Below are 24,217 nucleotides of genomic sequence, written 5' to 3'. Positions count from 1 at the left end.
GAGCTGCACGAAACGGTGCAGGTCGAGGGATGCATTGGATATTAGGAAAAACTTTTTCACTAGGAGGGTGGTGAAGCAATGGCTGCCACTTTCCGAAGTTCCCATCCAGTGATCGGCCGAACCTGCGGACACAGCAGGTAAACAAACCGGCCCGGCCTGCCAGGGGCTTTCCCTGAACAAGCGTCGGCCCTAGTTTGAGAACCACTGGTCTAGACTGAGCAAGAGGATCTAGCAAAATAACAAACTGACAGAACACACAAAGATCTGTGTGTATTGTGCATGTGTCATTGGCACACTTTTGTATGGGAGTGAGAGATGGCCTTTATATTCTCATCAGGAAAAGAGTCTCAACAGCTTTCATATGCGTTGCCTTCATCGAATCTTTGGAATCTCCTGGAGGGACAGAGTCACCAACGCTGAAGTGCTCAAGCAGGCCAGCACACCCAGCATGCAAACACTTCTCAAACAGAGACGCCTCCGCTGGCTTGGGCATGTGTGCCAAATGAATGATGGGCACATCCCAAAGGACATCCTCTACAGCCAACTGGCATCTGGAAAAAGACCCAAAGGACACCCAGAATTGCGTTTCAAGGTTGTGTGCAAGCGATACTTCAAAGAAATGGACATGGATGTGGACAACTGGGAAGATCACACTTAAGACCTCAACAAGAGCTTAACAAAGGTCTCTGGAGTTATGAGAGGAAGCCGTCCAGGTTAGCAAGGGGGAAAAGAGCTCGGAGAAGGCAGAGCCTAAAGGGTCAAAACATCACCTTTAAACATCACAGATACAGCAGAGATTGTCTCTGTGGAGTGGGTCCCTTCAGTCACGGCTGCCATAACACCAACTGAGTAAATTCTTTACCTCTCAGGGGCACATACCCATAAACTTTTGAGATTGAAGGATGCCTACTGCTACTAGAGTGCTAGGAACAGAGGACATGGGACTCGAAGAGACCTCTTCAGTCATCGAGTCCAGATCCCTGCTATTACAGACAACGCCGTCATATAATCCTGTTCTTGGATTTATCAAATTCCATCTTAAAACTAGTTGTGTTCTTTGCCCCCACTATTCCTATTGAAAGACTTATTCTAGTCTTGGAGATGACTGATATATTGATTACTCTCTCCAGAATAACAGAATGTTTTCTCTGAATGTGCTATGCTCTCTGAGTACAGAGGACGGGCAGTAACTGGACACTGGGTTCACCCATATGAAGACCACAGTATTACCACACTTAGCATCCCCTGGACCCTGAGCTGTCAGTAATAGTCCAGTTTATTTATTGGCCAGAGGTTTCCGACTGCCTTCCTGGATCTCGTCTTGCTGTTTGCTGGATGTGAAAGGTATAGATTAAATTCAGTGCCAAATATTTTAAAACAATCCCTCATTGAAAAAGTTTTTTTCTCTTTATTAGAACAATGCCACATACATTCAATTTTCCAATTCTTTATAAACATCCTTGAGAAATAATTTCAGAGTCTTTAACTGATGGTTTAGAGATTCGCCTTTGGTTTCTCTCTCTGACAGAGGAGATAGGTATGACATTAGCTAATCTTCATAATGACTAAGAATATCCTGGATGTGCAGTGAACTCACAAATCCCTGACATGTTCTATTATCTTAATTTGCTTTGTCAGTGGTATATTATGTGGTTGGACTGTAGATATTTGTGAGACCATTGTAAATACTATATTAATATGAAATGAAAAAAACCTCTCTTCATCTTCATCAACACAACTCTACTCAGGGCCACTACTTCAATCCTGGTAAATAAAACCAGCAAATCAGGGATTCTAGCACCAGTTAAACAAAACATGACTGCAAAGTCAAACTGAATCCGATGAGAAAACACAGCATCATCAAATCCTGTGCTGAGGTTCATTGGGTCTAGTGTCAAAAACATCACTGTTTTTACATAACTCCCCAAAACAAAAGCTAACATCTGCCAAAATAAATGTGTAAGAATCCAAATGAACATGACAGACCACTGAATTAATCCACTCCATTAATATTTATAGCAACAAAGAATATGTAACAGTAGACAAAGGAACAATCATGCTCCCTAGCCCTGAGCCTTAATAATCAAGCTTCATGACTAGGGGGCTCAAGGGATTAAAGGGATCTAAAGCCTTTTCTTCTCCAGGTCACCAGTTTGAATCCAGCTCTAGGGGATAGTGGCTGAGGGCCAAATTCAGCTCCATTGTAAAAAGGCTCAACTCCTAGTGAAGCCAGTGCCACATCTTACAGTGTTTCCATTTCTACAAGATGAGAAAGGAATAAAACTGAGCTTGATTGTACATGCCTCACTCAATCAAAACTTTCTTTGCACAGATTCTGACCTCACTTACTCTGGATTTACACCAATATAACTCCAACAAAGTCACAAAAACGAAAAAGCAATTAATCCAAATAAATAACAGCAGCTAATCACAGTGATAGGTTGTGCCATCATCTGTGGTTAAGTGACATATATTCACCAATATTGGGCTGTATCCTGTGAACCTTATTCAGGCAGAAGCGTTGACTTCCAAAGGGATTTGCTTCGGAGTGCCTCTTCTCTGAGGAGCTCAGAGAAATACTAATTATTAAACCGCACAGTACCTTGTCAGGGAGGTAAATATTATTATTCCCACTTCACGGATGGGTAAAATGAGCCAGAGAGAGGTGTAGAGAATTGCCAGGTGCTACTTGGGACGTCAGCAGCAGCTGGGAACAGAATACAGGAGTCCTGACACCCTGTCTGTGCTCTTTCCTCAGATCATACTCCCTTCTGCCACAAGGTCTTCAATAAGGATGCTTTTGGTGTGTTATATTCCAAGTTATAACTATACATGTAGTATCGCCCTGAGCATTTCTTCCATTCGAACTATAAATAGTACAAACATGCACTGCACACAGATGCTCTATAGCATTTGCTATTATAGCCACTGTTCCACAATACCTCTCTGCACCTTTGAAAATATTTCAGAATGTTTTGGTGTGGAAATGGTGCTTAGTCACAGCTGTGCTTTGTTCACAGTCACTTGGAGCAAGGCCTTATATTATCACTGGAAGGGCAAGCATACACATTTATAATACTCTTACAGCAATAAATATTTCAGCTGGTTCTTGCAGGTGCAATAACGAAATCCCATTGCAACCGATGTTCATAATGATCGACTATCTTTCTTTCCAAAAAGGGGTGACTTTAAAAGTGCCATTTCAATCATACTAGATAGCAGGCAACTTCCCCTCACAATTCCCCTTAGGTTAAAGTTTCCAAGCAGAACTGATCACCAGGATGTTCCCCAGTGACTATATTTTAATGAGTTTTATATTAAACCATATATTTTCCTTAACCTGGCTGGCAACATACCTCAAGCTATATTTGAACGTATAATGGGAGGCAGGGAGACTTTTTCATTAGACCTATTATACGGATCTTGCAAAAATCCAGCCTTTTATGAAATGTACTGCACCTGCAAGTGTTCCTGCCAAGATCTTTTCTATTAAGCAAATTAAAATCATATGTACATTCTCTTCCTGTTCTGTATATGCTCAAAAATCTAGGCAATTGTCCAAAAGAAAAGCATGATGAGCTATGTGTTAGAATTGGCATAAAAATTCTCTCCCACATGCTATCCTCTAACTACCTGTGGCTATGATATTGCTCTTGGTATTGACACATGTAACACAGTTCATTCAGTGTTCAAGGTTTTGCTTGTGTACAGATTCACCCTCACAAAGGAAAATGTATAGTTTGCCTTGCTTCTTTTCTAATGGATTATATAATGTCAGAAAAGGAGGAACAATAGAGAGGTAAAATCTTAGGACAGCATGAGAATGAATCATCTCTGCAAGTGAAAAGCTAACTTTAAAACTCCATGCAGGGATCCTGCATAACTCGAGCTCCACGAGTCTATGAAAAATGTGTGAAAATCAATTGTAAGTAGAGCTCATGTTCCTGGTATCTTATTGTTTTATGAAAATGCAATTGTCACTTTGAGACTGCAGGATAAAATTATGTAAGGCACTGCAGTGTATGTGAAACCAATGGTTTGATTTGATACTAGTGAATGAGAAGTCAGCACATTCTAAATAAGATGAGCATTACACCCCTCTTAGTCACCCCAGGCACATTACCTACATTAGCTAGAGGAAGGAGCACAGATTTAATCAGCGTTAACAGCTAGCTCTCTGCCCTTTCAATGAAGCATAAAAAGAAAGATGCAAAGTACCGTCTTGTCCAGGCACGGACGGCAGTAATAAAGCTTGCAGCAGCACTGGCCCATCCTGGCAGGCTTGCTGAAAAGGAAACCGGCTTCATTCAGAGTGAAATTCCCAGGCAGCAGTAATGTCACAAAAGGCAGATGCGCACTGCTGCAGGCTGCCACAACTTGCATGTGGTCCCCTCAGCTACCTTATTTCTCTTAATAACTTCAGGAATCCAGAAGAAGGTGGTGCAGGAAGAGGAGGCGGAGCAAGCAGAGGCTGAGCAGCGTGTCAGCATCCTGATGTAAGAAGGGAGAGTCACTTTGCCACTAGAAGGTTCAGAGTGAGGCAGATCAATAGAGATGCAATAACAGAGCATTTACGAGTTTCATCACCCTCCGAGGACAGCCAGACTCTCTTCCCTGCAAACCAATGGCCATCAGCTTGCCCTACTCAAGCCTCGTCAGCATTATGTTCTGATTTATCTGACATGTTTGTCCATAAAAGACCATAACGAAGAACACGATAACATGAATGTATACAAGCAAAGCAAAAAAGGAAAACAATTTTGAAACTTAACAGAGTAAGCACAAAATACAGTGGAATCTAGCTGAGGATCCGTGTTCCCATAAAAGGTGGGTCTTTAGTGTCCAGGTCCTCAAAGTTACATTGAGTTATTTACAATGAAAATAATAATACTGTGCAATTATATACTGCCTTTAATCCAAACATCTCCAAATGCTTTATAAACGTTTCTTATTTCTTACAACATTCCTGTGCCAGAGGGAAGCACTATCTGTAGGGTTGTCAGGCATCCATTTTCAGACCAGAATGCCCGGTCAAAAAGGGACCCTGGCAGCTCACCAATCGGGCCATTAAAAGTCCGGTCGGCGGTGCAGCGGGGGCCTGGGGCTAAGGCAGGCTCCCTGCCTGTCCTAGCTCTGTGTGGCTCCCAGAAACGGCCGCCAGGCCCCTGCAGTCCCTAGATGAATGGGTGGCCAGAGAGGCTCCGTGCGATACCCTTGTCTTGAGGGCCAGCTCTGTGACCAATGGGAGCTGTGGGGGCAGTGCCTGCGGGTATGAGGGCAGCGTGTAGAGTCTCCCTGGACACCCATGAGTCTAGGGGCTGCAGGGACCTGGCAGCTGCTTCCCAGGAGCCATGGTAAGCACTCACGGGACCCTGTAGCCCAAACCCTCTCCCACACCCCAACCCCCTGCCTCAGCTCAAAGTCCCTTCCTGCACCCAAACTCTCTTCTGGAACCTGCACCCTGCACCTCCCCAACACCCCAAACCCCTGCCCCTCATCCCCAGCCAAACACCAGAGCCCACAACCCCAGTCAGAGCTCTCACCCCCTTGCACGCCAACTCCCTGCCCCAGTTCAGAGCCCCCTCCTGGACCCCAAACCCCTCATCCTCGGCCGCACCCCAGAGCCTGAGCCCCCAGCTGGAGTCCTCACCCCCACCCTCTGCCCCAGCCTGGTGAAAGTGAGTGAGGGTGGGGGAGAGCGAGCAATGGAGAGAGGGGGGTGGAGTGAGCAGGGTAGGGCCTCGGAGAAGGGGGGCAGGGGTGGGGCCTCAGGGAAGGGGCGGGACAGTGGTGTTTGGTTTTGTGCGATTAGAAACTTGGCCACCCAAACTATTTGCCTTGTTTTATGGATGGGTAAACTGAGGCACACTGTTGTGCTACGCTCAGTGACACACTGACAGCAAGTCAACGGCAGCAACAGGAACAAAAGACTTTTCGACTTCCAATCAATTGCTTTAATCACTAAGCCCTCTGTGGAGGTAGCATGATGCAGTGTATAGGACCTTGGCTTGAGATTGGGAGACCTGGGTTCTGTTCCTGTCTCTGAGAGTGACTTGCTGTGTGATCTTCAGGGCCAGATTTCCCATTAGGCACAGCAGGCATTCTAGGGGCACCTAAAAATTCGAATGTTGCTGCTCCCAGGTCCCAGCAGGGGGCGGGGCCAGCTGAGGGGGAGACAGTCCCATGCAGTCCTGCTGGAGCACTCCTTGCTCAGCCTGGTGGATAGCACCACCTGCCAGGAGGCAGGGCTTGGAAAAGTGGGTCTCTGGAAGGAGAGTTGTGGGGGGGACTACGGACAGTGGGGGGTCTGTGTGGGGCACTGGGAAGTTATGGTGGGGCTGCAAGGGGGCACTGGGCAGTGGGGGCGTCTGTGGGTGGAGGGGTGCTGGGTGGAGGGGTGCCTAAATTTAAAAGTGGCAGGGTACCTCCGATGCTCGTGGTGGTTACGAAATCTGAGCTGCTGTAGATGGTGGGGGTACCCTGCAGCTCCCAGTTGCTTCCAAATGGCGGAGGCCCCCGGAGCTCTGAGACACAGGCAGTGAGGAGGGAGGGCTCCAAAGTGTAAATCTAGCCCTGGTGACCTTGAGTAAGTGACTTCACCTCTGTGTGCCTCACTCTCTGCATCTATAGAATGGGAATAATAATATTACCTCCTCTCCTTTGTGAAGCATTTAAGAGATTGAGGGATGAAATATGATATATAAGCACTAAGTACACCTCTACCTCCATATAATGCTGTCCTTGGGAGCCAAAAAATCTTACCGCGTTATAGGTGAAACCGTGTTATATTGAACTTGCTTTGATCCACCAGAGTGCGCAGCCCCGCCTCCCAGAGTACTGCTTTACCGCGTTATATCCGAATTCGTGTTATATCGGGTGGCGTTATATCGAGGTAGCAGTGTATTATAATTATGGTATGAATATTTGGTTTGCCTTTTTCTGCCTTTCAGAATTCCTAGTCCAAACCTGAAACTCTAATTGCTGCTTTTTAGATTTGTAGACTGTGAATTTTCATTTATTTACTTAGTAAGTTAGTTACTGGTGTTAGATGAGATTTTTACACTAAATACATAATTGAGTCTGTGACTGCTTGTGAATTTTATTTAGTTAATTACTGGTGTTAGATGAGATTTTTATGCTAAATATATAATTGAATCTGAGACTGCTTGTGGCTGGGTAGTGCAATCCATTAGAGTGCTTGTATAATTAACCCTGTGTTTATAAAAGACTTTGTAGCTTCCAGGCATCCTTCTACTGAAATATCTTAAATGGGCAGCTATTTATTACTGATTTAGCACTTTTCGTAGGGTAAAAAGACCCATAGTAGGGGAGCTCTCTTCCTTTATTCTATATTCTATATAGAATAGACCTTTGATTTTTTTATAATGCTGAAAATAGACAAGAGAGCCTGTACATTTGTACTGTGAAAGTTAAAAAGATGGTTACTCACCTTTGTAACTGTTGTTCTTCGAGATGTGTTGCTCATATCCATTCCAATTAGGTGTGCGCGCGCCGCATGCACGTTCGTCGGAGACTTTTTATCCTAGCAACACTCGGTGGGCCAGCAGGTCGCCCCCTGGAGTGGAGCCGGTATGGCGCCTGATATATACCCCTGCTGGCCTGCCCGCTCCTCAGTTCCTTCTTGCCGGCTACTCCGACAGTGGGGAAGGAGGGCGGGTGTGGAATGGATATGAGCAACACATCTCGAAGAACAACAGTTACAAAGGTGAGTAACCGTCTTTTCTTCTTCGAGTGCTTGCTCATATCCATTCCAATTAGGTGATTCCCAAGCCTTACCTAGGTGGTGGGGTCGGAGCAAGACGTTGCGGACTGTAAAACCGCTGCGCCGAAAGCGTCGTCATCTCTAGCCTGCTGGACCAGTGCATAGTGTGATGCAAAGGTGTGTACAGAAGACCAGGTGGCCGTGCGGCAGATTTCCTGTATGGGGACATGGGCCAAAAACGCAGCAGATGAAGCTTGAGCCGTGGTAGAATGGGCGGTAAGAGGTCCCGTGGGAACGTGGGCCAAGTCGTAACATGTCCGGATGCAGGATGTCACCCAGGATGCGATACGCTGGGAGGAGATTGCCATGCCCCTCATGCGCTCCGCCATTGCCACAAACAATTGCAGTGAACGGCGGAAGGGTTTGGTCCTGTCAATGTAGAAAGCGAGAGCCCTTCGGACATCTTAGGAATGGAGCTGTTGCTCTCGTCGGGATGAATGCGGCTTTGGGTAAAAGACTGGCAGGAAGACGTCCTGGTTAACATGAAAGGCGGAGACGACCTTAGGGAGGAACGCCGGGTGCGGTCGCAGCTGTACCTTGTCCTTATGGAATACCGTATACGGAGGGTCCACGGTCAGAGCCCGAAGCTCTGAGACTCATCTAGCCGAAGTGATAGCGACGAGGAAGGCCACTTTCCAGGACAGATACAGCAGTGAGCATGTGGCTAAAGGTTCGAAGGGGGGCGCCATGAGCCTGGTCAAGACAAGGTTCAGGTCCCAAGTAGGGGTAGGCCGTTTGACGTGAGGATACAGTCGCTCCAAGCCCTTGAGGAATCTTGACACCACGGGGTGGGAAAAAACGGACTTGCCAGCCTCGCCTGGACAGAAGGTGGATATAGACGCGAGGTGAATGCGTAGAGAGGAGATCGCCAATCCCTGCTGCTTGAGAGACCACACATAGTCCAGGATAGTGGAGACTAGTGCGGAGTGTGGGGCGTGGCCGTGCTGGTTGCACCAGCAGCAGAAGCGCTTCCATTTTGCGAGGTAGGTTGAACGCGTGGAAGGCTTCCTGCCGCCCAGCAACACTTTTTGTACTGCTGCAGAACAGCGCAACTCGGACTCGCTTAACCAGCCAGGAGCCATGCAGTCAGATGGAGGGAATGTAGATCTGGATGGTGCATCCTGCTGAAATCCTGCGTGATCAGATCCGGCCAAGGAGGTAGGGTAATTGGGTCCGCCAGGGACAGGTCGAGCAGCATGGTGTACCAGGGCTGCTGCGGCCAAGCCGGAGCGATCAGGATGAGGCGGGCTCTGTCTCTGCGGATTTTGATCAGGACTCGGTGGATGAGAGGGAAGGGTGGAAAAACATAACAAAGATGTCCCTTCCACGGAATGAGGAACGCGTCCGCCAGGGAGCCCGGGGAGTGACCCTGAAGGGAGCAGAACACCTGGCATTTCCTGTTCGATCTGGAGGCAAACAGGTCTATTCAGGGAAACCCCCACCTCCGGAAAACCGAGTAAAGGACGTCCGGATGGATGGACCATTCGTGGGATAGAAAGGACCTGCTCAGGTGATCTGTGAGGGTGTTCAGCACTCCTGGGAGAAAGGAGGCCACTAGGTGAATAGAGTGGGCTATACAAAAGTCCCGCAGGCGTATTGCTTCCTGACACAGCGGGGAGGACCGAGTCCCGCCCTGCTTGTTTATGTAATACATGGCCATTGTGTTGTCCGTGAACACCGCAACACAACGGCCGTGTAAATGGCGTTGAAACGTCTGGCATGCCAGTTGTACTGCCCGCAGCTCGCACACATTGATGTGGAGAGTCAGCTCTCTTGGCAACCAGAGACCCTGTGTGCGCAGGGTCCCCAATTGTGCACCCCAGCCTAGCAATGACGCGTCCGTTGTCAAGGACACTGAGGGCTGGGGGGCGTGAAACGGTAGGCCCGCACACACTTGGGAGGACGTCGACCACCAGCTGAGGGAGCCTATAATGGTCGATGGAATCGTTATGATTGTGTCTATGGCGTCCCTGCCTGGTCGATAGACCGATGCGAGCCAGGTCTGCAGCGGGCACATGCGGAGTCTTGCATGCTTCGTGACGAAGGTGCATGCTGCCATGTGCCCCAGGAGAGCGAAGCAAGTTCGAGCAGATGTGGTTGGAAAGGCTTGCAGACCTTTTGACCAGGGAAACTATGGCTTGGAACCGGTGCAGGGGAAGACTGGCTTTCGCAAGGTTGGAGTCCAGCAATGCCCCGATGAACTCTATCCTCTGCGTAGGCACAAGAGTGGACTTGTCTGGGTTGATGGTCAAGCCTAGACCTTGCAAACAGCTCCCTGATGATGGCGACGTGGCCGAACACCTGCGCCTCTGAAGTGCCTCGGATAAGCCAGTTGTCGAGGTAAGGGAAGACGTGGATACGATGACGGCGCAGGGAAGCAGCGACGACCGCCATACATTTGGTGAATACCCGAGGGGCCGAGGAGAGATCAAAGGGGAGGACAGTGAATTGGTAGTGATCCTGATTTACCACAAAGCGTAGATACCGCCTGTGCGGAGGAAAAATCGCAATGTGGAAGTATGCGTCCTTCATGTCGAGAGCAGCGTACCAATCTCCAGGATCCAGGGAAGGAATGATGGTTCCTAAGGATACCATGCGGAACTTGAACTTTTTGATGAATTTGTTCAGTCCTCGCAGGTCCAGGATGGGCCGAAGGCCCCCTTTTGACTTGGAGATTAAGAAATACCGGGAATAAAACCCCTTGCCCCTTAACTCCTTCGGCACCTCCTCTATAGCTCCAATGAGCAGGAGCTTGCGAACCTCCTGGATGATAAGTTGCTCGTGAGAGGGGTCCCTGAAGAGGGACGAGGAGGGAGGATGGGAGGGGGGAGGAGAAATAAACTGAAGACGGTATCCAAACTCCACCGTGCGCAGGACCCAACGATCCAAGGTCAGTTGGGACCATGCCGGCAGGAAGGGGCAGAGGCGGTTGAAAAAATGAAGAGGATCCAGGGAAGGGATTGGTAAGCTGCTCTCGGGCGCACCCTCAAAAGTTTGCCTTGGGTCCCTGCGGTGGTTTGTCAGACCCAGAATTGTTACGCCTTTGAGGACCCGACTGTTGTCTGCGGTTCGGCCGGCCTCGCCTCCGGGTAAAGTCCTGTCTGGGGCGTGGCGGGGGGTAAGGGCGCTGAGGGTGTGGGCGGAATGGTCTTCTCTGAGTCTGGGGTGTGTGCATTCCCAGCGAACGCATGATAACCCGGTTATCCTTCAGGCTCTGTAGCCTGGGATCTGTTTTCTCCGAGAAAAGACCTTGCCCATCGAATGGCAGGTCTTGGATCGTGTACTGCAACTCCGGCGGTAGTCCAGAAGCCTGCAGCCACGATATCCAACGCATGGAATCTCGCTGCCGAATCTATGGCATCTAAGGACGCTTGCAGAGTGGTCCTGGCAACCCTCTTCCCTCTTCCAGGAGAACTGAAAATTCCTGGTGTGAGTCCTGGGGAATTAGCTCTGTAAACTTGCCGACAGCCTCCCAGGTGTTGTGGCTGTATCGGCTCAGGAGGGCCTGCTGATTCGCCACACGGAGCTGAAGGCCTCCCGCGGAGTAAATCTTGCGGCCCAGCAAGTCCATGCGCCTGGCTTCTCTGGATTTTGGTGCAGGAGCTTGCTGGCCGTGGCGCTCCCGCTCGTTGACTGATTGTACCACCAACGAGCAGGGGGCAGAGTGTATGTAGAGGTACTCATACCCTTTGGATGGCACCATATATTTTCTTTCCACTCCGCGGGCTGTGGGTGGAATGGAGGCCGGAGACTGCCATATGGTGTCCGCCTTTGCCTCGATGGATTTGATGAAGGGGAGGGTCACCCTGTTCGGTGTTTCTGCGGAGAGTATACTGACCACCGGGTCCTCCACTTCAGGGGCTTCCTCTACAGGAAGGTTTATATTTTGGGCAACGCGCCGCAGAAGGTCCTGATGTGCGCGGAGATCAATCGGCGGGGGCCCTGATGAAGATGTGCCAATTACCGCCTCATCTGGAGACGAGGAAGAAGATAACCCAGGGAGGAGTGTTTCCTGTACGGAAGCCTCATCCTGAGGGACCTCCGTCTCTGGGGCATCCTGCTGTGCAAGTGGATGCGCAGGGTCTTCCTCCATACCCGAGGGGGGAGGCCGGCTGACTGTGGTCTCTGGTGCACGGTGCTCCGAGTGGCTGGAGCGTGCTGGGCCCAGTGGTTCACCCTGGGCTTGGTGGTATGCCCAGGGCGTCCAAAAGGACCATTGCGGTAGTCCATGGTCCGGGTGGGTTTGCACATCGGAACCCCCGTAGGAGGCGCTGTCCACATCTGAAGAGGCGGATGAGTGACGTGAAGGCCACGGAGGAGCTGTCTATGACTGTGCCAGGCCCCTGCGCATAGAGATTTCGTCTCTGCACGGTGCCGGCGAGCGGTACCGGGAGTCATGGCGGTACCTCGATCTGGACCGGGACCTGCTACCAGCTTGGTGCCAGGAGGTCGACTGGTGCCATGTGCTGCTGTGCCGGGAACGGCTGCGGTAGGAACGTCGGTGCTGCAATCTGGACCGGTGTCAGGAGTAGTACGACGGCGACCGGGATCTTGATCGGTGCCGCGAGTATGACCGGTGCCGCAGAGAGCGGCCCCGGGACTGCGAGCGGTGTCTGGATCTTGATCGGCGCCGCTGAGAGTAGTCCCTCGATCTGGATCGGGACCGATGCTAGGTAGCACCCAGCGAATGTGGGCGCACCATGGTGGGCTTGCCCATCGACTGGATAATCCGCACCAGCGGTGCCGGGGGTTGGGGTGGCTCGGGCTCTGTCAGGGCAATGAGGTCGCGTGCCATGGAGAAGGTCTCTGGTGTGGAAGGTGCGACGAGCTCAACCACAGGTCATGCTGGGGTGCTAAGAGGCACCGGACTCAACAGCTCCTGCAAAGCTGGAGTCGACGGTGCGACGACGCTCGGTGCCACGGCAGATGACGGTGCCGGGTGGTCCGATTTGGAAGCACGCTCCGACTGCGGTGCAGTTGTAGGTGCCGCAGGAGTCCTATGCTTCTTGCTCCTTGGGGAGAGGGAGCGGTGCCGGCTGGGGTGCCGGGCCGGTGCCGAGCGGGAAAGCGAAGCCTTTGTCGGTGCCGGGTGGTCCGGAGCGGAGCAGACGCTTGGTCCTGGTGCCGGAGTCGGTGCTGAAGATGGGGGAGTCAGCGTTTCCTCCATCAAAAGCTGCTTTAAGCGACTGTCCCACTCTTTCTTTGTCCGGGGCTTAAACGCCTTGCAGATCCGGCACTTGTCCGCAAGGTGGGACTCGCCTAGGCACCTCAGACAGGAGTCGTGCGGATCTCCTGTGGGCATCGGCCGATGACAGGCTGCACAAGGCTTGAAGCCCGGTGAACCAGGCATGGGCCCCAGTACCGTGGGGAGGAAAAAAGGGGCTAACCCCCGATCCTCTCTAACTATATACAGAACTACAATTTACTAAATTTAACACTATAACTATAACTACGATGAAAGAACTATATACACGATACTACACAAGAGTGAAACGCTAGGGAGGTGGAGAACAGCTAGCCGTGCTCCACAGTTCCAACAACCGACACGGGCGGTAAGAAGGAACTGAGGAGCGGGCGGGCCAGCAGGGGTATATATCAAGCGCCATACCGGCACCACTCCAGGGGGCGACCTGCTGGCCCACCGAGTGTTGCTAGGGTAAAAAGTCTCCGACGAATGTGCACGCGGCGCGCGCACATCTAATTGGAATGGATATGAGCAAGCGCTCGAAGAAGAAGAAGTAGAAACAGAAAAGTTAGGTGCATTATTTTTCCACAAGCCTAATCTCAAACCAATCAAACCTACAAAACATTTATATTGCCCTTCAATTAACCCAGAACAACTTTCACTGTGGGGGAGCTACTCAAGTGTCATGCTAGCATAGTCAGGCCCTATCGCAGAAATTCCAGGCCCCAGGGCCAGGGCCATCCCTAGGGGGGCAAAGCCCGGGGCAGAAGTGACAAATATATCACTTCTGAGACTGCCCATGATGGCCTGCGGGGCCCACCAAAGCACGGAGCCCAGAGTGGTCCTTTGTGCCTAGGCACCCACCTGGGCGATTTAAAAGGGCCCAGGACTCCCAGCTGCCCCCCCTCACCCCTGGGCCCTTTTAAATTGCCCAGGCCCCTGGGCAATTGCCCCCTTTACCCCCTTCCCCCCTACCATCGGTGGGCCTGAGCATAGCTCAGTTTTGGGTGTCCCCAAGTAGGCACAGTTTTTTGTTTTTAGTCTGGTCAGGGATGTATGAAGTGTCTTGGATAAAAGAGGAACCAACAAAGAACCTTTGGTCAAAATCTGAACCAAACCAAATCTAAAGGTTCAGATAACTCCCTGGTCCACATTAGCTTTCATTTCTGTGAACTTCTGTTCTTCCTGGGTCCAGTGAGGGCTGGAGCAAAGTGTCGGACTATCAGGGATGGTGAATTTGAAAAATAAAGGAATAATCCCACTCTGTGGCCCTGAGTTTTAACAACCCTGTTCAGAAAATCAAAGGTGTCCACATAGCACCTGGAAATTATTTAGCTGCTGGATATTTAGGAGCAACAGGGTAAGGTTAGAGGGGCAATGCCTTAATCTTGTGAAAGCATTTCATCCTCAGTGGGAGGATTTAGACTTTGCCACATGACTCAGGCTATGGGTGTCTACACTACAAGCTAGGGGTGTGATTCCCCTGCTTGGGTACCATACTCAGGCTAGCTCTCATTGAGCTGGTGCAAATATAAATAGCAGTGTAGGCATGGTAACAGGGATAGACACATTGGAGGCACGATTGAACCATGCTGAGCACATATCCACCGGTTTCAGCAGGGTTCATACTCAGCACAGCTGGTCAAGTAAGTGCACACCAGCAGGGGAATCATATCCCTAGCTCATAGTGTAGACACAGCCCCAGCCCCCCAAATCTGTGATTTGACTCATAGACTTTAAGATCAGAAGGCACCATCATCATCTAGTCTGACCTCCTGCACATTACAGGCCACAGAACCTTGCCCACTCCCAAAATAGACCCCTAACCTCTGGCTGAGTGATTGAAATCCTCAACTCTTGATTTAAACACTTCAAGTTACAGATAATCCACCATTTACACTAGTTTAAACCTGCAACTGACCTGTGCCTCAGGCTGCAGAGGAAGGTGAAAAACACCCCAGGTCTCTGCCAATCTGACCTTGGGGGAAATTCCTTTCCAACCCCAAATATGGTGATCAGTTAGACCCTGAGCATGTGGGCAAGAGACCCATCAGCCAAAAGAAAGAATTCCCTCTAGTAACTCAGAGCCCTCCCCATCTAGTGTCCTATCTAGGCAGTTGGGGATTTTGCAGTCATTGTTCACTCAATTTGGGGACTGGAGCCAGATTGCTGCTCTCAGTGCTGGAGAAGAAAAAAGTCCTGCTGAGGTCAAATTTCCACAAAAATTGTGTGAGAGACTTGGCCATTAAGATTATAATGTTTAGATCACCCTGTCTGACATTCAGAATAAAAATACCCCAAACCCTCAGTTCTCCTCTTTGTCTGCTTTTCATAAAGTCATGGAAATCTAGGGCTGGATGGGACCTTGACAGGTCATCTAGTCCAGTCTCCTGTGCTGAGGCAGGAACAAGTAATCCTAGACCATCCCTGACAGGTGTTTGTCTAACCTGTTCTTACAAACCTACAATGATGGGGATTCCACAGCCTCCCTTAAAAGCTTATTCCAGAGTTTAAGTATTCTGATAGAGAGAAAGTTTCTTCTAATATCTCACCTAAACCTCCCTTGATGTGGAAGTGAAGTACCTACCATTTTTTAGTCACTCTGATTTAGTGATTTATTTTCTCTACTTATGATGTTCACCTAAGTGCAGAAAATTAGTGAAGGCCTATGCACTACTTAAACCCCTGATGATAATTGAGAGTTAGGACTTAATTTGGGCAAAGGCCTTGGGTTGCTCCTCTCTCCCGGGGTGAATTCCACCCTATCTGCTGAACTCCACCTGCCTGTGTCCTCCCCACCACCAATACTTGCTGCGCATTCCGTTACCACTTGCTGCTTGTATGCATTCAAACTGCATGTGTCTCTCTGCCAAGACTGCCACAGATAGGGGTCCATGCTGACAGATCCAATACAAGACTGAGAGTAAGGAGAGTCTTGCAGAAAAAAGGCCCAGAGGAATAAGAATCAGGAGAATCTGGGTCCTCTGCCCCAAACTCCCTGTGTGAGCTTGAACAAGTCACTTACAGGCTCTGTGCCTCAGTTTCCCTATTGGTAATATAATGATAATAAAACTCTTCTCACAAAAGTGTGGGATGCTATTATTTATAGAACAGCAACAAAGATAAGCTGGAACATCACAAAAACATTATATATTAAAAATAATGAAAAATCACCAAAATATTGTCACTTACCATGCAAACTAATGGTACAGTTCTGCATGGCACGGAGTGCTCTGAAACCTACTGACTTCAGTGGAAGCTGAATCTGCTCAGCCTCTTTCAAGTTGAAGCCTCAGGGTAATTAAAGCCCCAAGAAGGACTTCTATATTTTCTCAAATGGCCCAGAGGAGCTTACTCTATAAACAACGTTTTCTAATGGTAAAGAGGCATTATGGCCATTAATTCATTCCTGCATTGACAGAATCAATTCTTTCCTCCACTCAGGCCCAGTACGGTTCTTACTTAAGGGTCAGTTCCAATACATTTCATTTGATCTCGGTCTAAGCTAAACTGAGAGAGATTATTAGTAAGGTTTAATCATCTGTAAAATGCTTTGAGATCCTCCAGTGGAGGATGTTATTGTTCTATATTATTCTATATATTCTACTAATATATTCTAAATTATTCCATAATTATTCTAAACATTTCTGGTTTCAAACACCCTAGAGTATCCAACCAATTAAACCTCTGAATGTGAATATCATCCAGAGATCAGGTTATTCGTCCATCCTTCTAAAATACCCTAAAAAAACCTATTCTCATGATCTTTTCAGTCCAACAGAATATAGGCTGTGGTGGAAATACCGTGAGAAGCCTGTTATTATGAATTTCCAGTCCATTCAGAAGTGGAGCTCTGCACCTTGCAAGATCAGGCCTTAAACCAACATCTCCTTGCTTTATTTGTAAAACATTCCCTAAAACACCTTCTACGGACAACATTATCGCAGTATTTCATTATAAACATAAAGTCCATTATCTCTTAATTTTAGGCCAGTGTTGTATATTGCTGTTTTTAACGATAGTTTGTAAATTTTATCCATACACACAAGACAGCTTTTTCCATTTCTTTTTACATGCTTCTGCTTCTAGGTTTATATACATGTAAGCAGAGTCAGGATGAGCGCTACCCTGACATCTGGTGGTGAATTGTAGAGAGTGTGGAAAGAATTTTAAGAATTTGCATTGGCATGCACCCCGCCCCCCCACACTTAGCATAAACCCACAGTAGCTTGGGATGGGACTGCTTTGTGACAGAAATGACTCAACCTCAGTTGGGTGGTACTTGCTAAACATGGGACATGGGTTCCAAAACCCCATGAATGGAGAGAGTTTGGGGACTGGTGTGTGTACCTGATGGGATGGGCCCCTTTTGAGGGCCTGGAACACCAATTGCACATCCTCCTTTCTCCAATGTTAAAGAGTAGAGCTAATTTTTAATTCTAGTAGGAGTCTATCTAGAGACTGCTGAGCTGAATTCATGTTGGGCCAGTGGTGCACCAGCACCAGGGCTCCCCTACTAAGCGCTGAAATCAATGAAAGAGCTGAATTGAGATCACGCAGTGCTGTGCTAACTAGTGGGGGAGCCTGAAGACCTATTGTTAAGCATCTGGCAGAGCAGAGCAGTTTGCAGCATGTTGGAGCAGCCCATGGAACAGTGAGCGGAGTGAAGCGGTTTGCAGGGACAGCTGGAGGAGCAGCACAGCTGGTGTGGTGGAGCTGGTCGTGACGAAGGCTGCAGCAGAACTCCATGGAGAGGCGGAGCAGTTGGTCCTAGCCCATGTAAGGTGCCCCTTAACACCCTGTGTGGACTTCCCTCCCCCCCTTTCCACCCAGGCTGGGGGGTGGTAAAACTCTTTAGATAAACTCTCAAATTCTGGGGTGGCACTGACCAGAGACTTTTGGGTGATTGGACTTAAGACTCTAAGGGGAAAAGGACATTGCCAAACGTACCTGGGGGTGGGGTTTTTTGTTTGTTTGTTTATGGTTTGTATTATAATCCTGTTTGTGGTGTTTCTCCAGTGAGATGCCGCATTGTTTCCTTCCTTTATTAACAAGATTTTGCTACACTCAGACTCCGTGCTTGCCAGAGGGGAAGTATTGCCTACTAGAGGTGCCCAGGGGGGTGTGGTATGTAAGTGTCCCAGGTCACCAGGTGGGGGCTCGAGCCGGTTATGCATGGTGTTATTGAAACGGAACCCCTGGATACTGAACCCGGCCCTTGTTGCTGCCAATTCAGAGGGGCAGAAGGGTTACATACACGTAAATTCAAAGCACACCTCATTGTCAGTTACGAAATAAACTTATGAATCTACTCTTCTCCCATTGAAGTCAATGGCAAAATTCTCTTGGACTTCAATGATGCAAGATCAGACCACAATAATCTCTCTAGGATGAAATCAGTGGGAGTTTGGGATAAGTAAGGACGGCAGGATTTGTCCCCCAAACATTTTAACTAGGTACCGGGGTACTGTGAAAGCAATGCGTGAAACACACAGGCTAGACTGGAGCTAGGCCAATTTACCCCAGCTGATGATCTGGCCCATGGTCCCCTTCAAACAGAATGATTTATAGTCTGAGCAAGTTCAAAAGCTAATGTGCTCTCCACAGAGATAATGGGTGCTCTGCAAACATGTTTACTGGATTTAAAAATGCTGCAGCAGAGATTCAGAAGATTAAAAATAGTACAGAACATACCATATATTTGCAGAGGATCTTTACATAAAAGTCCTGTAACTGTGAGGCTATTTTATTTACAGGATTTCCATGCAAGAAACACTTAAGTCTCCTACTTAAAATATTCTTATGCTCGAGCTTTATTCTTTTAGTAACAACACAAAAAGTGCAAGAACTATGGTATGTCTCTCTTCTCTTACGTCTGCATCAGATGGTGCCATTTCCTATATAAAAACATGTTTTATTATTTATGCTCCTGAATGCTTTCCTATGGCATTCATCACCATAACACTGAGGTGCCTAACAAACATGAATGAATGTATCTTTATAATGCCTGTACAACGCACAGTAAAGGTATGTCTATACAGCAGCTGGAAACCTATGGCTGCCCCGTGCCAGCTGACTCGGGCTTACAGGGCTCGGGCTGCAGGGCTGTTTCTTTGCCGTGTAAACTTTGGGGTTTGCGTTGCAGCCTGGGCTCTAAGATTTGGTGAGGTGGGAGGGCCCCAGAGCTTGGGCTCTAGCCTGAGCCCAGAAGTCTACACAGCAATGAAACAGTCCTGCAGCCGAAGCACCACGATCCCTTGTCAGCTGACTGAGGGTTTTTCTTTTCTGTGTAGACATACCCTTATCCCCATTTCACAGATGGGGAATGGAGGCACAGAGAGATGAGGTGCCTTGTCCAGTGGCACACAAGAAAGTCCATCACCAACAAATTTTAAATCAAGCTGGGATGTTTTTATAACAGATCTGCTCAAGGAATTATTTTGGGGAAGTCCTATGGCCTGAACTATGCTGGAGGTCAGACTAGAATGGGGAAAAAGGGAGGAGGTGTTGCCTTATTTATTAAAAATGTACACACTTGGACTGAGGTGGAGATGGACATAGGAGACGGAAGTGTGGAGAGTCTCTGGGTTAGGCTAAAAGGGGTAAACACGAGTGATGTCGTGCTGGGAGTCTACTACAGGCCACCTAATCAGGTGGAAGAAGTGGATGAGGCTTTTTTCAAACAACTAACAAAATCATCCAAAGCCCAAGATTTGGTGGTGATGGGGGACTTCAACTATCCAGATATATGTTGAGAAAATAACACCGCGGGGCACAGACTATCTAATAAGTTCCTGGACTGCATTGCAGACAACTTTTTATTTCAGAAAGTTGAAAAAGCTACTAGGGGGGAAGCTGTTCTAGACTTGATTTTAACAAATAGGGAGGAACTTGTTGAGAATTTGAAAGTAGAAGGAAGCTTGGGTGAAAGTGATCATGAAATCATAGAATTTGCAATTCTAAGGAAGGGTAGAAGGGAGTACAGCAGAATAGAGACAATGGATTTCAGGAAGGCGGATTTTGGTAAGCTCAGAGAGCTGATAGGTAAGGTCCCATGGGAATTAAGACTGAGGGGAAAAACAACTGAGGAAAGTTGGCAGTTTTTCAAAGGGACACTATTAAGGGCCCAAAAGCAAGTTATTCCGATGGTTAGGAAAGATAGAAAATGTGGCAAAAGACCACCTTGGCTTACCCTTGAGATCTTGCGTGACCTACAAAATAAAAAGGCGTCATATAAAAAATGGAAACTAGGTCAGATCACGAAGGATGAATATAGGCAAATAACACAGGAATGCAGAGGCAAGATTAGAAAAGCAAAGGCACAAAATGAACTCAAACTAGCTATGGGAATAAAGGGAAACAAGAAGACTTTTTATCAATACATTAGAAGCAAGAGGAAGACTAAGGACAGGGTAGGCTCACTGCTCAATGAGGAGGGGGAAACAGTAACGGGGGACTTGGAAATGGCAGAGATGCTTAATGACTTCTTTGTTTCGGTCTTCACTGAGAAGTCTGAAGGAATGTCTAGTATAGTGAATGCTTACGGGAAGAGGATAGGTTTAGAAGATAAAATAAAAAAAGAGCAAGTAAAAAATCACTTAGAAAAGTTAGATGCCTGCAAGTCACCAGGGCCTGATGAAATGCATCCTAGAATATTCAAGGAGTTAATAGAAGAGGTATCTGAGCCTCTAGCTATTATCTTTGGGAAATCATGGGAGACGGGGGAGATTCCAGAAGACTGGAAGGGGGCAAATATAGTGCCCATCTATAAAAAGGGAAATAAAAACAACCCAGGAAACTACAGACCAGTTAGTTTAACTTCTGTGCCAGGGAAGATAATGGAGCAGGTAATCAAAGAAATCATCTGCAAACACTTGGAAGGTGGTAAGGTGATAGGGAATAGCCAGCATGGATTTGTAAAGAACAAATCGTGTCAAACTAATCTGATAGCATTCTTTGATAGGATAACAAGCCTTGTGGATAAGGGAGAAGCGGTGGATGTGATATACCTAGACTTTAGTAAGGCATTTGATACGGTCTCGCATGATATTCTTATAGATAAACTAGGAAAGTACAATTTAGATGGGGCTACTATAAGGTGGGTGCCTAACTGGCTAGATAACCGTACTCAGAGAGTAGTTGTTAATGGCTCCCAATCCTGCTGGAAAGGTATAACAAGTGGGGTTCCGCAGGGGTCTGTTTTGGGACCGGTTCTGTTCAATATCTTCATCAACGATTTAGATGTTGGCATAGAAAGTACGCTTATTAAGTTTGCGGACGATACCAAACTAGGAGGGATTGCAACTGCTTTGGAGGACAGGGTCAAAATTCAAAATGATCTGGACAAATTGGAGAAATGGTCTGAGGTAAACAGGATGAAGTTCAATAAAGATAAATGCAAAGTGCTCCACCTAGGAAGGAGCAATCAGTTTCACACATACAGAATGGGAAGAGACTGTCTAGGAAGGAGTATGGCAGAAAGAGATCTAGGGGTCATAGTAGACCACAAGCTTAACATGAGTCAACAGTGTGATACTGTTGCAAAAAAAGCAAACATGATTCTGGGATGCATTAACAGGTGTGTTGTAAACAAGACACGAGAAGTCATTCTTCTGCTTTACTCTGCACTGGTTAGGCCTCAACTGGAGTATTGTGTCCAGTTCTGGGCACCGCATTTCAAGAAAGATGTGGAGAAATTGGAGAGGGTCCAGAGAAGAGCAACAGGAATGATGAAAGGTCTTGAGAACATGACCTATGAAGGAAGGCTGAAGGAATTGGGTTTGTTTAGTTTGGAAAAGAGAAGACTGAGAGGGGACATGATAGCAGTTTTCAGGTATCTAAAAGGGTGTCATCAGGAGGAGGGGGAAAACTTGTTCACCTTAGCCTCCAATGATAGAACAAGAAGCAATGGGCTTAAACTGCAGCAAGGGAGATTTAGGTTGGACATTAGGAAAAAGTTCCTAACTGTCAGGGTAGTTAAACACTGGAATAGATTGCCTAGGGAAGTTGTGGAATCTCCATCTCTGGAGATATTTAAGAGTAGGTTAGATAAATGTCTATTAGGGATGGTCTAGACAGTATTTGGTCCTGCCATGAGAGCAGGGGACTGGACTCGATGACCTCTTGAGGTCCCTTCCAGTCCTAGAGTCTATGAGTCTATGAGATGATCACAGTGGTCCCTTCTAGCCTTGGAGTCCAGGAATCTATGAAAATCTGCATCAAAGACAGGAATAGAAGCCAGTGGCCTAGAGTCCCAATCCAGTGCCTTCTCCACCAAACCATCCTTCCTCTCTTCTAGAGCAGAAGGCTCTATCCCCCATTCACGGTACTCCTAAGTAAACAGCTTGACATATTGGAGATGGAGCTGAGGTTTGATGGGGACTGTTCTTTATTATAATTCTTCACATGAAGATGGAGCATTGAATAAACATGTAAAGGTCTGTAAGCAACATAATAGGAAAACTGGTGCAGACATCTGACACTGCCAGTGAAAATCTTAATTGGAAACAAAACTTTACAAATGTGCGATAAAATGACTGCTGCAATAACAGCTATAAGGAAAAAGTGGGGCCCTCCCAGCGTGTTAGTAAAATGAGCCAAACTGTTTGCATCTCAGCGTTATTAACCTGCACTAGTTGTAATACAGTCGTGCCTGGAGGCTAGCACAGAAGCCTTACGGTGCTCTACAAACATAAAAGAAAAGACAAACAGAAAGACAAAAACAAAAGCAATCTGTCAAGCTGAGATTCACATAACTCCAAGTTTTCACAAAGTTCAGGAGTAGAGAGGGAGGCTCAGGACCATGGTTCTGGCCCACTGATAAAACACAGGCATTGTTCAGGTTACAGTCTTTTAGTCCTCTTCCACTATGAACCAGAAGAAGGAAGCAGTCTCTCTCTCTCCAGAAGTCCCCACACCACAGCTCTGGACAAAGTCAGAGATAATCCTGTCCTACTAGTCAGAGTAATGCTCCCTTTTAATTCGTTTGAAAATAAAACTGTGTGGTTCGGTTCTCAGGGCACAGGACTGGGTGTGTGAGCATCCTTATAGAATCACAGAAGTGTAGGACTGGAAGGGACTTTGAGAAGTCATCTGGTCCAGTCCCGTGCACTATGTAATAACTATCCTGACAGGTGTTTGTCTGATCTATTCTTAAAATAATCTCTTGTTAGAGTAGAACCACATGCCTTAGGGAAGGCTCTGAACAAGGAAAGGGAAGACATCTGATGAGCAATGAATAGGAGGCTGTTCCAAGCATTGAGGGAGGTGCGGTTGCAAACACTGAGGGAGGTGAAAGTATGAAGCAGGGAGTGGAAGAAGATGATTAAGGACTAAATTATGATATCCTTACACAATCTGAGTAGTGCCTTACTCCTCTAGTGGGCCCCATTACATCAAGGGGACTATTAGAGGCATATGTGCTGGAACTAGGGGTGCTATCACATAGAGGGTTTGCAGTTTGGTTCAATGGCTCTCAGCACCCACACTATACAAATTGTTCCAGCACCTCTGATTGGAGAAGTAGGATACCACTTAACATGAGTAAGGCTATTGGGATCTAATGCTATGGGAGTAGCTGAGAGACAGAATAGAGGGGCACAGATAGTGAGAAAGGAGTAGGAAGAAATCATTGCATAATTGTAGGCAGAAGCTGAGATGTGTAGACAGATGAGGGATAACGTGTGCGGTCTATCACTCATTATTGTTTTGTGCTTCTGTTACATACAGAGTGTGTGCATAGTTGGTCTATTTATGTAATGGCCCCTAAAATGCAATATCCTGGAGGCCTGACTCTCATTTAACTTACATTAGATTTACAATGGTGCAACTCCATTGACTTCAGTGGGGTGACTCTTGATTTACACTAGTGCGAGAGGAAAATCAGACTATGTTGCTATGTATGATAATTTCTCTTTTCTGTGCTGGCAGAGCTGTGGCCAATCCTTTTTCTAACAAGAGAAATATACATAATAACCTTTAGGCTGCTAATCATAAGCTGGTACACAATGTCTACTCCACCTCGTTGATGTTGGCTAATATCCACAGGAGACAGACTGTGCCTTTCATGAATTTCTTCAACGTGCCAGTTTGAGCTCAAGTGAGTTTTAGTAAACGTGCTGCTGCTGGGAGGGACAGCAAATAGCCTGAATGGAAGACAAGAGACAGCTCACCACAGAGATGATACTTCTGGGAACAGATTTACTAAACACACCCCATCTGAAAGGAAATAAAGGTAGTATCCTGGTGCA

The 24,217-nt window shown here is 47.5% G+C and overlaps 1 protein-coding gene across 4 annotated transcripts in view; it reads right to left on the bottom strand.

Moving 5' to 3' along the window:
- Positions 1 to 24,217, bottom strand: part of MTUS2 (microtubule associated scaffold protein 2) — a 514,325-nt gene that overhangs the window by 52,154 nt on the left and 437,954 nt on the right. Inside the window, exon 1 of one of the 4 annotated variants that reach the window (XM_030562796.1) lies at positions 4,219 to 4,304. The exons of the other annotated variants lie outside the window; for them this stretch is intronic. Coding sequence (XP_030418656.1) covers positions 4,219 to 4,272 — 54 coding nt within the window. The 5' untranslated portion in view covers positions 4,273 to 4,304. Of the gene's footprint in view, positions 1 to 4,218; positions 4,305 to 24,217 lie in introns of those variants that run through there. 4 annotated transcript variants of the gene reach the window in all.

The sequence above is a fragment of the Gopherus evgoodei genome, chromosome 1, assembly GCF_007399415.2.
Source record: "Gopherus evgoodei ecotype Sinaloan lineage chromosome 1, rGopEvg1_v1.p, whole genome shotgun sequence".
In the NCBI taxonomy this organism is placed as follows: domain Eukaryota; kingdom Metazoa; phylum Chordata; order Testudines; family Testudinidae; genus Gopherus; species Gopherus evgoodei.
Note: the sequence above shows the minus strand (reverse complement) of the source record. Positions and strands in the feature narration are given on the sequence as shown.